The 12,475-nt window shown below is 45.4% G+C and overlaps 1 protein-coding gene across 1 annotated transcript; it reads left to right on the top strand.

The window, feature by feature from the left end:
- Positions 1-443: 443 nt before the first annotated feature.
- Positions 444-1,484, top strand: LOC124687676. The gene is made up of 2 exons (XM_047221436.1): positions 444-757; positions 865-1,484. Exons 1-2 carry the CDS (start codon positions 639-641, stop codon positions 1,073-1,075), a joined length of 330 nt encoding a protein of 109 aa, XP_047077392.1. The 5' UTR covers positions 444-638; the 3' UTR covers positions 1,076-1,484.
- The last annotated feature ends 10,991 nt before the right edge of the window (positions 1,485-12,475 follow it).

Below are 12,475 nucleotides of genomic sequence, written 5' to 3'. Positions count from 1 at the left end.
AACTACCGGTCGAGATTTGCAAAACGAAATTATAAATGTATCCAATATTTATCAAAAGTCTTAGAATTTAAGTAAACTATAAAATACCGGTATATTTCATCCGGTATAAGTTTTGTTGATAGTAATCAAAATAACAGATTTCGTAACTAACAAGATGGACTGACTTGAATCCCACGGTACGTCCACAACTGTTTAGGGTGCATGGTCTTTGGTGCTATAGTGCTATTTCTCTGATTTAAGCCTCTTTCCTGTCATTGTTGTTATCAATTTTACAATACGCTGATATGCTTTCGTTATGCCTTGTGTTTAGAGTCGTCGACCGTACCTATGTGTATTGTGTTTTATCGAAATTACTTGATATATCACGATATATCGCCAACTGAAGCAACCATCCCAATATCTACACATGCTGGAGGGAAATAATAAAAAACCACCCAGGCTCATCACTAACGACGAGAACCGAGAGACAGAGAGAGAGATCCCTCCGGTGTTCTAATACAGTGAAGCTACCACTCAAGCTTGCCTTTCCCCTAGACCCAGAGAGGCCTCAACACCTACCAAACTAACACAAACATCTCTCATTCTTTCCTCCTACATCCAGGGTAGCTACCACTCTCCCTCCGTCTCCTCAAGAGCTCATGGCCTCGAGCTCAAACCCGGAGACCATGGACATGGACCCACCTGGCCTCTCCATCGCCGTCGAGCGCAACCCGCCGGAGTCGCGCCTGGTTCAGCTCGGCGTCAAGTCCTGGCCCAAGTGAGTAGCGCTGCTGATCGATCACTCGTTCACTGCCCATTCTTGGCTCTTGGTTCCATCCCATGCGGCCGTGTATGCAACTAATGGTTGTTCTCCTGCTCGTGCAGATGGGGTTGCCCGACGGGGAAGTTTCCGGTGAAGTTCGACGCGAGGCAGACGTGCTACCTGCTGAAGGGCAAGGTGAGGGCGCACATCAAGGGCTCGACGGAGTGCGTGGAGTTCGGCGCCGGTGACCTCGTCGTCTTCCCCAAGGGGCTCAGCTGCACCTGGGACGTCGTCGCCGCCGTCGACAAGTACTACAAGTTCGATTCATCTTGACTTGACACCGTCTCCAACTGCCGAGTTCAGTGACTAATTCGCTTTCTAGTTAGATTGGTGACCCCGTTAGCCTCATTCTCTAGCTAATTTGCTAGATAATATCCATCTCTATTGTCTTAGTCGTGTGAATGATAATCCTGTGTGTGAGGGGTATCTAGCCCCCTGTGTAGGTTCGTAGTTATTCAGCAGCCCCAAAAAACCGGTCAATGCAGTGGCCGTTCAAAGTATTCTTATTTATTCCTCTGAGTGCAAATCCATTTTGAATGCTTTCTTTGACCAGCTAGCATCACTGAACTGCATCTGTGGATCCTCTTTTTCTTTAAGCAATACAAGGCTGTGGTTATCGACCACCCACACTCACTAAAGCTTTTGTGATAAAGCGAAACTGGGAGATGAGAATTGAATTGCAGTTTCCTATCAGCACATCCGAGTACTTTTTGCGCAAATGATCCCACCAACTAGAGTGGATGCTGCTTTTTCTGTTGTTTTTTATTTGGCATATATTCCAGAATTTGTGCAGCGAAACAAAAGTTTACGGAACAACAACATTCTACTACTGCATGTATCTATAAACATTGACCGCCTATAAAATAAACCTGCTCAATTTGGTTTATGAGAAACCTCCTAAAGATTCACATGTATCTGTTTTTCCCCTAATTTTGACTATTAATATAGTATTGACATTAATATTAATCATGTAAAGTACTAACACTTCATGTGATGACAAATATTCTCACAATCATAGTTATTTTTTTTGTTTATACTCGAAGTAATGGTTGTGTTAGAGGCGGTGTATATGTCCAAACATCATGTATTATTTATGAATAAAGGGATACTATAATATGATTTGTCACTGAAAACACAAATGTAACTTCCTAGTCTAGCTAAAATTATTAGGGACAATCAAATTTATGTTGGCTCGGTTCTTTTAATTTTAAATTTTATATTAAGTCGTACATCTGCCATGATTTGATGTCATGTAAAAACTTTCTTCCTACATATTTCCATGGAAACACAAATTTTATTATTATAGCTCGTATTAAATACTAGACTTTAAATGTGAGATTGTACAATCAATAATTTGAAACGGTCAACAATAAAAGTCAAAGAAGAGAAAATGTTTAAACTATCAAATGCAGAAGGAGTCAAAACTTACTATTAAATCGTTTGATGTCATCATAATAGTAGACACAAGAGTTACACATTGGTTTGACTCTGCACAACCATCAATATATATGCTAGAGTTGGTGACTAAGACTGCTCATAGTGAGAGTAACATAGCTAGTAACATCACACATCTCAAGACATTTTGGTGACATGGCATGCTGATAAATGAAGAAAGAGAGTGAGGTGGTAACTAGCTATGTTACCATAACATCACACACCCCAAGATAAAATGAGTCTACAACATAATAAATGACACAATGCATGACACCACATATAAGTTACTACCCACTATGAAGGTAATAACCTAGACTAGTAACATGATACAGTATACTCCCTCCGTCCACAAATAAGTGGACATCTAGTCCTAAACTTTGTCCATAAAAGAGTGTACTCCTATCTTCACAATGCATTTTAATTGCTTCTCTCTCATCGCACGAAAATCAAACCCAATAATATTGAGCATATGTTCTCCTTGTTTTCTACAAGCACTTAGCTCATTGGAGGTGAACTAATTAAAGAGGGAAGATGCACCTTCCTAATGCATTTTTTACTTCACTTCATAATGTATCTTGAAAACCCCGCACGTACACTTATTTGTGGACGGAGGGAGTATGTTACTAGTCTAAGTTACTCCCCACTATGACCAGCCTAAGAGACAACCACATTACTTAGTGATTACGCTAAAACCAACTAGGACTAGCCCTTGGTGGCATTTTTTTTTATAGAAGAAGACTCCTTAGCGAGAATTCCGGAAATTCGATCCCAACAAGAGTCGAACTCTTGTCGCTAGGTGCGCTACGGCGCGGCACAAACCATTGCGCCTTTGCCTCGTTCGCAACGTTGGAGGGAGTACAACCAACTAACACACATGTTTGGTAACATGTTACCACCGGTTACTAGCTTCCCTGCTGGATCCAACACGAAATATTCCAAGGACAAAGATGTTTATATATAGTCAAAAACACAATTACAGATGCATACAAAGATCTAGATTGTGTCGTAATACACCTATTTCGCATTTGACTAACACTACCTTAACCCTTCAAGTGAAAAGACATTTTATCTTTATTTTAACAATGCCTTGTGAATATATTGTGGGAGCAAATGTATATGGGGAACCCCCTCTCGAAAACATGTACATATTAAATTTCAAACTATTATGTCATGATATTTTGCCTTATTTGACCATGGTTTAATTGTGTGCTCCAAAGCATGACACATACTTACAAAGTTACATCCTTACGATCTTAGCAAGTTGCAACATTTTATGTTTTTTTTTCTGAATGTGTTGACAATATAGTGAGTACACAAGATGTAATATTTTGATTATTTAGTATATTTATAACTCCCCCCTTCCCAAAATATGCCCTAGTTTTCCCCTAATGTCTAAACTTAGTTTTTTAGGCTTGACCAAGTTTACAAAAAACAACAACATTCGTAATGCCAAACGACTACCGGTAGATACATCATGAAATATATTTCCCTACTGTAGTTATTTGGTATTATGTATTATATATCAATATTTATTTCTGTTAACTTGATTACACTCAAAGAAGTTTGACTTAGACAAAAGAAAAATGAAGTAAGACTTACAATTTGAGACGGAGGAAAGGATGATGGGTATACTGCAAAAACTATCACATAGTCGCCATATTGTCAATTAGGACGGGAGCAAAAGAATTGTTACACGCATGTAGCGGTTTCTGAAATATGTGGCCAGTTTCAAGAAAGTTAAGGAAAAAAAAAGGTGCCATGGATTCTGACCAAATGGTGAGACTTCAAATTGCTCCACAATTTGATCTATTCTGAATTTTGATACGCTTGTGATTTGCCTGTCAGTCTATACCTCCAAACTAGTCTTGCCCTCGTACGGACATTAAAACAATTTACAGTCAGGAGGAGGGAAAGGGTACACATGGTGCAGAAGAGATCAATATACCGAATTCTTGGACGGCAGTAGCTATAGTCGGTTTTCTAGAGATCTGCTAGCTAGGTGGTTGAGCATGGACTGGAATTGATGGTTGGAATTGGGTACTTGGACCGATCTGCACGCATGGTCCGTGGCTCTGGACTGGACGCAGTACCTGAGGTCGGTTGCAGGGCTACTGTAGCTCGTCAATTTCTGTGGCTGCGATCGGTCGCGCTCGGCCGGGCTGGCTCGTGGCCGTCTTTGCCCTGGAGCTGAATGCGCATGTGGTCCTGTTCACTTAACTCAGGCACCGAAAGTGCGGTTGTGGCATGTGAATCCTCATGCTTTACGAATTGATCACTTTGACTGGTACTTGCGGCTGTTTATGTTCTTGTCCTTGTGCATTCAGTGGCGCCTCTTTGACTGAACAGTTTCCGGATCCAGGTAATACCAATAGGGGTAGTAACCTTTTAACTGGTACGCCTTACAGGTACAGTGTACCTGTGCTTCCTCCGATCCCATTATACCTGAGGCTGAATAATACTCCCTCTGTAAGTCACATTCCCGTTTTCAGGTTGTCCCGTATATGAGGCAAATAAGGCACGATTTTGCATTAATTGGAGTTAATTAGGGCATGCATGCAGTCCTCTCCTCCACATGCAGCCACGCGGGAGACTCACTCCACCATGCATGCAATAATTATGGGGCTGTTTTTATTGGTTGTTGCACTTACTCCCTCCGTCCAGCCTAATTAGTCACAATTTCTGCTCCAATCACGTTACGCCTTGGGCCAAGATAGAAATAGAGGATTGTGACTTAGGCTGGCCATAGTGTTAGTATCATAGCTAGTATCATGCACATTGGTCCCACAAAAATGCTGATGTGGCAACTAATTAAGGAGGGGAGATGAGATTAGAGTAACATAGGTAAATACTGTATCATAGCGCATCTCACGAGAAAAGTTAATGCCAAACAAATCTTCTGCACAAATTTGCATTGAGATTCTAAAAAGCAATAAATATAGCATGACTATGATACTACTTCATAACCAAGAGAGAAACCGGCCCCCGCGTCGTCCCGCTCGGGCGACTCGGGTGGCGAAACCCTAGCCGCCAGGCTCGCCCCCTCCCCCTCCGCCTCCCCTCCCCTTCGCCGCCGCCGGAGCGCTCCGGCGGGCAAAGCTCGTGCGGTCGTGGGCGGCGGCGGGGAGATCGTCTCGCGTCGCGCGCGCGGGGCGGCGCTCGGCTCGGCGGCGGCGTCTTCCGGTCCTCGGCGGCGGGAGCCGCGGGCTGGCCGGGGTCGGTGCGGCCGGATATGGCGCGGACGCCGGGGCGGCGGCCCCGGAAAGGCGGTCCCGCGGCGCTCCCTGCGCGCGCGCAGCCGAGCTTTGGCGGCGGGGCGGGCCACTGCCGGCGGTTGTTGGGGCCGCCGCCGGCGGCCACGCGTGCGCGGCGGCGGCGGGCGAAGCTGCGTGCGGCGTGGGCGGCCGGGTGCGGCGGCGGCCGGTGGCGCGCCGGTTTGCCCGAGCCGGGCCGTTTCTGGGCCTTGGCGGGCCCAGACGGGGCGGCGCTGCAGCTCGTGTCGGGTGGAGGTGGAGGGCGCTGCAGCTCTCTGCCGGAGTTGGGGATGCCGGGGCGGCGTCCCCGGGTGCGCGTCGTCGCCTCGCCGTCTGCGGCGTCTGGACTGCGCGTGGATGGTTGGCGGCCGGGCGGTGCCTCGACGCAGTGGTTGCGTGGAGGTCCATGGAGCTGGTGGGTGCCTCGGCGCGGCGGTCGCGTAGTGGTGGCCCCAGTTTTGCGGCGTCCCGGCGGTTGTGCCACCTGCCGGCCATGGTAGAGGTGTGCCTTGGTGGATGGAAGGGGCGCGGCGGCGCCGCTTCTCTGGTGGTCGGGGTGCTGGCTGGCTCCCCGAGGCGAGCGACGAGTCGACTTGAGGTGTCTGCTCTGCTGCTGCGCTTGGAGGCCGGAGCGGCGGCTCCGGGACGTGGAGGTTTTCTGCTGCTCTGCCCTGGCCGTGCGGGCGGCAGGGCACGACTGCGTGAAGCGCCGTCGCAGGTTTGGCTTCGTGTGGTGGCGGCGGGCTGGAATGCAGGCATGCCTTTTCCTTCGCCTTCGTGGACAGGCTTCAACGACTTGGGTTTGGGTGAACTCCGCGCGAAAGCACCGCATCCACTTCGGTTGGTGCCGGCGATGTCGGCGTCCTCGGACGTCGCTTCCCTCGTTGGAGGCATTGTCGAGGAGCTCCTTCACCCCCCCTGTCGTGCGAAGTCTCAGGCTCTCCGGGTGAAAACCTGAGCTTTGGCTTTCGCTAGAGCGGGCATCGTCGGCGCCATCGTCGTCTCCCCCTTGGGGGCGGTGCCTTGGAGGTCTGGTACTCCGCTGGGCAAGGTTTGGCATGCTTTGCATGGCAGCTGCTTCGTCGACTAGGTGGGTGCGCGGTCTCGGGACCGGTGTGGAAGTCGGAGCGGCGGCTCCGGTGCTTGGGTCTTCGAGCGTCGTCTCTTCTTGCTTGGGCTGAAGTGTCGTCGGCTCGTAGCGTGCGCGGCCTCGGGGCCGGTGTGTTGTGTTTGGGCGGTTCTCGCTAGTGTGCGCGGTCTCGGGACCGGTGTGGACGTCAGAGCGGCGACTCCGGGTGCTTCTGTTTTGAGCGTTGACACTTCTTGCTACGGCGGGAGTGTTGTCGGCTCGTGTGGTGCGCGGCCTCGGGGTCGGTGTGTGGTGTTTGGGTTGTACGGTTTTCGGCCAGTTTCCCTTATAAACTGGCCAAATTTCCCTCTTCTTAATGAATAGGCAGTGCTCCTGCCGGTTGCTCAAAAAAAATATATGATACTACTTCATGATACTAACCACTATAGAGATAGTATCATACACAAGTATCATATGCATGATACTACTACATGATACTTAGCACTATGACCAGCCTTACACTCTATGAACGGAGGGAGTACTTATCTAGACATATTATAGTATGTTTATTCACTCATTTCAGCGATAAGTATTATGAGTCAGAGAAGTATAACATATTGGAGGCATTTTCCTTTTAAATAGGGGAGCTCACGAAAACGTCTTATAATTTGAAAGAGAGGTACTCCCATGGTCAGATTTATTAGTCATGCACGAGAGGTTGAGAGATATGACTATGAATACGATTCGGCACTATGCCACTATGTATGGATATGCATGGTTGCCACTTGCGAGATGCGGCAGCAGGCAAGCACGAACGGTGCCCGGTACGTCATCCTCCGTCGTTCAGCGCATACGTAGCTAGCTTCTGTGCCGCGCCGTAGTCGTTGCGTAACTCTCCTGTCCTGTTCTCAACGTGTACCTAATTTGGTCGTCGCTCGGATGAGTCAATCATCACCTACTCTACTTGCCATCCTTGATTACATATGCACGATCAAGTTTCTTCAACAATTAACCCTTCTTGTGACCTGGATTTCCTTTACTCCCATGGAATGCATGCTTGCTGTCATGTTGATAAACGTTAGTGTTATCTTCGTCGGTGTCCCCACATCACCCATCTCTTTCTTTTCTTTTCTTTTTTCAATTTCAAGAAAGGGAAATACCCGGCCTTTACATCGACTAAGAGAATCTCCAACAGATATCTTATTTAAAAACACGGATAAGACCACTGACTATGAGGTTTAGTGTTTGAAATTGCATAGGGCATAACATAAACTATAACACAAACGTTAATCTTGTTAGAAAAGTACTCGCGACAAAATTAAGCAACGAACTGCGGAAATTTGTTAATAGATCATCGAGAATTCTCATACATAGAGTGCATATAATTTGCATCAAACCCAAAATAAACTTAATTAGCCTACCGCTAACCCTAACCCGCGCTAGAATAACAAAATTTAGCCCCAGGATACCTCGCCGAGGTCTAGCGGGAGAGGCACTCGTTGTCAGTGACGTTGATCCACCCTTGCTGCCTGCAGCTCCTCCTCCTAGCAGCTCACTCGCTCGTTCACTCGTTGTCAGTGACGTTGATCCACCCTTGCTGCCTGCAGCTCCTCCTCCTAGCAGCTCACTCGCTCGAACTCCTCGCTCTGCACAATGGCATCGCATGATAATCCCCGAGGGCAAGAAATCACCGTAGAATAATTCGATAAATATTTGAGTGTCGAACCCACTAAAAGCTGAAGTTAACTATCTATTCTTTAAAGGCCCTATAACACATTTATATTGCCCTTCGTGCAATGCAATAAAATAAAATATGTAAGGTCTTTTTAACAAACATGTAAGGTTTTATCAAGCGATAAACTAAAACAACTAAGAACTAACAATTAAGTGCTGAAAATAAAGATGCAAGGTGGAGCTTGATGAATGTTACTCAAGGGAGCAAACGTTTTAGGCATATGGTTGTTTCATTTGTTTTGATTGTCACAACTAGTGAAACACATGTTTTATACCAGCTAGATGCGTAAGTTCTGAAGAACTCGGTGGCGAAAACCAGTGGCGAAGGCAGGATTGGAGCAAGCCCCAGGCCAAAATCTAAACACAAAGAACTACTAAAAAACCGATTTAGCATAGATGAAAATGTTGTTAACTTTTTTTTTTGCCAAAAAAAGACTTATGACGGCTGTACTCTTTGGCTAGTTACACTAAATGAGACATTTGTTTCAGATGATGTTTGGTTGGGTTCTGAGATTAGTGGATAACATAGAATACTAAATTATGAAATTAATGAATTAGTTCAATTCTAGACAGTCCACAAATCCATTCATCCAAGACACTAAGATTCAATCGTATCTGAACAGAAACTACCTAGCTCGGAGGGAGTACCAGACGAGTAGAACCTGTGAGTAGGAGAAGCAAAGCTGCGGAAAATGTAATCAACCTGACGCTCGGTTGGTTGAGACCTGCAAATCCAACAAAAAGCTGCAGAGACGCACATGACATGACCTAATGAGGGCGGAAGTGGCTAGTAAACAAATGAAAGCCAAACCAAGTAGCGGGAGCAGGAGCGGAGGGCACGGAGGCTGGGATGGGTTCTGGCCGTTCGGCGAGCCTGCGGTAATTGCATGGCGTGGCGGCGCACGCGTTCCGGCCGCTGCGAGGGTGGGACAGGGTTTGAGCCGGTTGATGTTGTGCGTGGTTTCCTCATCGTCTCAGTTCTATCGGCCAGTTCGACATCATGGGGCGGAAAATAGCTTCTTCATCTCGGGCCAACACAAAAATATCTATACATAACAGGCCGGGCAAATCGTTGCGCCCCGGGCCATGGCCCTGGTTGCCCGGGGCGTGGCTCCGCCCCTGGCGAAAACCCCAGGCCTAGAAACTAGCGCACAATGGACCAATTAAGAAAGCGTGTCTAACATCAACGCACCTAACCATCACATACAACTTTTGTGAATATAATCTATTTTTTCAGAGAGGGGCCATAAATAGATGCAACCGTTTACATGAGCAGGTATACCCTAGTGATTGATCCCAACGCCACATAAGGCTGCTCATAGTGGGGAGTAACTTAGACTAGTAACATATGCCATGTTACTAGTCTAGGTTACTATCTTCATAGTGGGTAGTAAGTTATATGTGGTGTCATGCATTATATCATTTATTATGTTGTAGACTCATTTTGCTTTGGGGTGTGTGATGTTATGGTAACATAGCTAGTTACCACATCACTCTCTTTCTTCATTTATTGGCATGCCATGTCACCAAAATGCATTGAGATGTGTGATGTTACTAGCTATGTTACTCCCACTATGAGCAGTCTAAGAGAACAAACAAGGGAGTTATTAAGACGTAACGTCCAACTAGAGTTGTAAGTTTCAATGTCTCCATTAGTTTATCCTCTCGTTTATTAACACGTTATTAATGGTCATGTATCTAAAAAGCGGGACACAGTTTCTATCATCTTCGACCATCTCAAACCTCTGAACACGTGCAACGTTGATAACCTTATGCATTTCCCCAACATATGTGTACACTCATATATCAGTACACATAGGACCATCATAAAAGATAATAAACTTGTATGAAACCATAAATAAATTATTACACCATAGCCATGACCAAGTTACTACTCAAAACTAAACATATATAGAGATCTTGTACATCATGGAAAAATGATATACCGCCTCATACATCATGTTTGACAAGATATTACATTGTGGGTATGGAAAGGATGAAGCCGGTGTTGCTGTAGATGTTCATGATGACCACGCCGGAGAGGCGTGGAGCTAACCAAAGTCGATTCCGGCAACAGTTCACCCCTCCAATCTTCGCCATCGGGCTACAGACTATCGATTTTTTGTGTTTTCGATCTCTGCCTTTGTACGTCGTGAGATCACGACTGGGACCCCTTTTGTAGATGGTTTTAGGTCAATACAAAGAGATCAACATGAATATGGACACTAGCGGAGCCATGAGGGTGATATGGGCCATTGTGGTACTATGGGGTATCAGGCCGCACCACTATGAATATCTCGACACTCTAGCCAGTCTAGGTGAGGCCCAAGTACTCTAGACCTTCTTTTTTCCATAAAAACTTTCATCTTGATTTCATGAAGATCCCTGAAAGACAAAAATATGAGAATGCGGTTTTTCTGCCCTGCAGAGTTATAATACAAATAAAAGGAATCTTTTAGGTAAATCCCCAAAATTATTCAAAATCATGATTATAACCACTTATATGAATAAATTATGATGGAATATGTCACAATAAACTACAAAGAACGTATATGTATCAGCATCCCCAAGCTTAACATATACTCGTCCTCAAGCATAAAGGTGATAACTAAATGGGCTTTATAGTTTGTTGTCAATAGATACACAATAGATAGTTCATGATCATTTCTAATCAAAGTATAAAGTTTATTTATAAGTAAGTAGCAGTGAGAAATCATCATATGAAGTAGAAGTAAACATAAGCCTCCAATATGCATAAGAGCAAAAGAATCTTGCATAATAGTAAATGAACAAGTACTATGGACAATTAGACCAACTTTTGATGCACACAACACATAAATCATTGCATCCATGTCTAAATGTGTTTAACATAAAGTAGTATAAATGTAGGTATTGGATGGCCAAGTGACAGATGACATATGCATCGAGTGACACAAACATTGGAGCACCACATCCTTTATCTGGGGGTAAAATTGGAGAAATATCATGTGTGGTGCGACAATAACTACTGCCGGGTGACAACAACAACACAAAGGATTATTTCTTTCACCTATGTGTTCTTGGATATGTAGCCATCATAAGTATTACCGTTAAAACATGACTATGTTCTGTACTTTTATTATCTACAACATGATCACCACCATAGATTGAAAGGGAGGATTGAGTGAACCCATGAACCCATGTCCATTGTTCCTATTAGAGAAAACCTTTATCTTGTCCTATAAAAGAATTTTTTTTTGCTGCAGTTTATTTTCTCGCATCAAATCAACCTCCACAACTCAATTAAATTGTTTAGGGCATAATCAACTAAAACTAGTGACAATTTAGTTGTAGGGAATATTAGCTTTTCCTTCTTGCTCCTGCGGATCGATACCCCACTTCCACATTGAATTGTACTACGATGATCCCCTGCACTTGGGGGTTATCACCATCACCAACCGCAAAGCCGTAAGGATGGAGGGTTCGCCACTGCATAGCTCGCCCGACGTCCCGCGTGCCCAAGACGTACCTGGAAGACGCATCGGCCCGCCAGGTCATCCCCAAGCGCGACGACGATAACCTGGAGGACACGCTGAGCTACTTGGACGCCATCCGCCTGTTGCAAGAGAGCGATCAAGAAGGAGGAGCTCGAGACCGGTGACAATGATGACAACTGGAATTTCTAGAATGGAGATCCAGCGAACCAGCAGGCCTCGCCGAACACGTTAGGCCATCACGGTGACCTGGAGGACATGTCAGACTTCTAGGACATTGTGCACATGTCGGCCCAGGAGGCTGATATCGTCGATGTGCCCTTAGACAACGAGAACTAGGGTTTAGGATTATGTTCAGTGTTATTTAGTTTGTACTTCATTCAAATTACATTTAAACCAGAAATTATAATGTTTGTTTACTTTAGCGTGGCTTGTTATCTTACTTTCTAAATAGCATATGATTTTTTTAGTAATAGCTAAATAAGGTACCCAAAAAAAATCCATATGCTGGCAAGAAAAATGATATGCTATGTATGGTATTCTGGGAAGCAGGGCCGGCCATGACCCATGACAGTAATGGGCCTTTAGGGGGCTCAAAATCAGAGCTTCTCTTTACCATGGGCTGAAGAAAATAGTACAAGTGATCAGGCATGACGAGTCCCCAATTGATCCAACTCATATGGGGAGTCTTTCAAGGAGCCACCAATCCGAG

The sequence above is a fragment of the Lolium rigidum genome, chromosome 2 (genome assembly GCF_022539505.1).
Source record: "Lolium rigidum isolate FL_2022 chromosome 2, APGP_CSIRO_Lrig_0.1, whole genome shotgun sequence".
Taxonomy (NCBI): Eukaryota; Viridiplantae; Streptophyta; class Magnoliopsida; order Poales; family Poaceae; genus Lolium; species Lolium rigidum.
The sequence above is the reverse complement of the archived record's forward strand: the minus strand, read 5'-3'. Positions and strand labels throughout refer to the sequence as shown.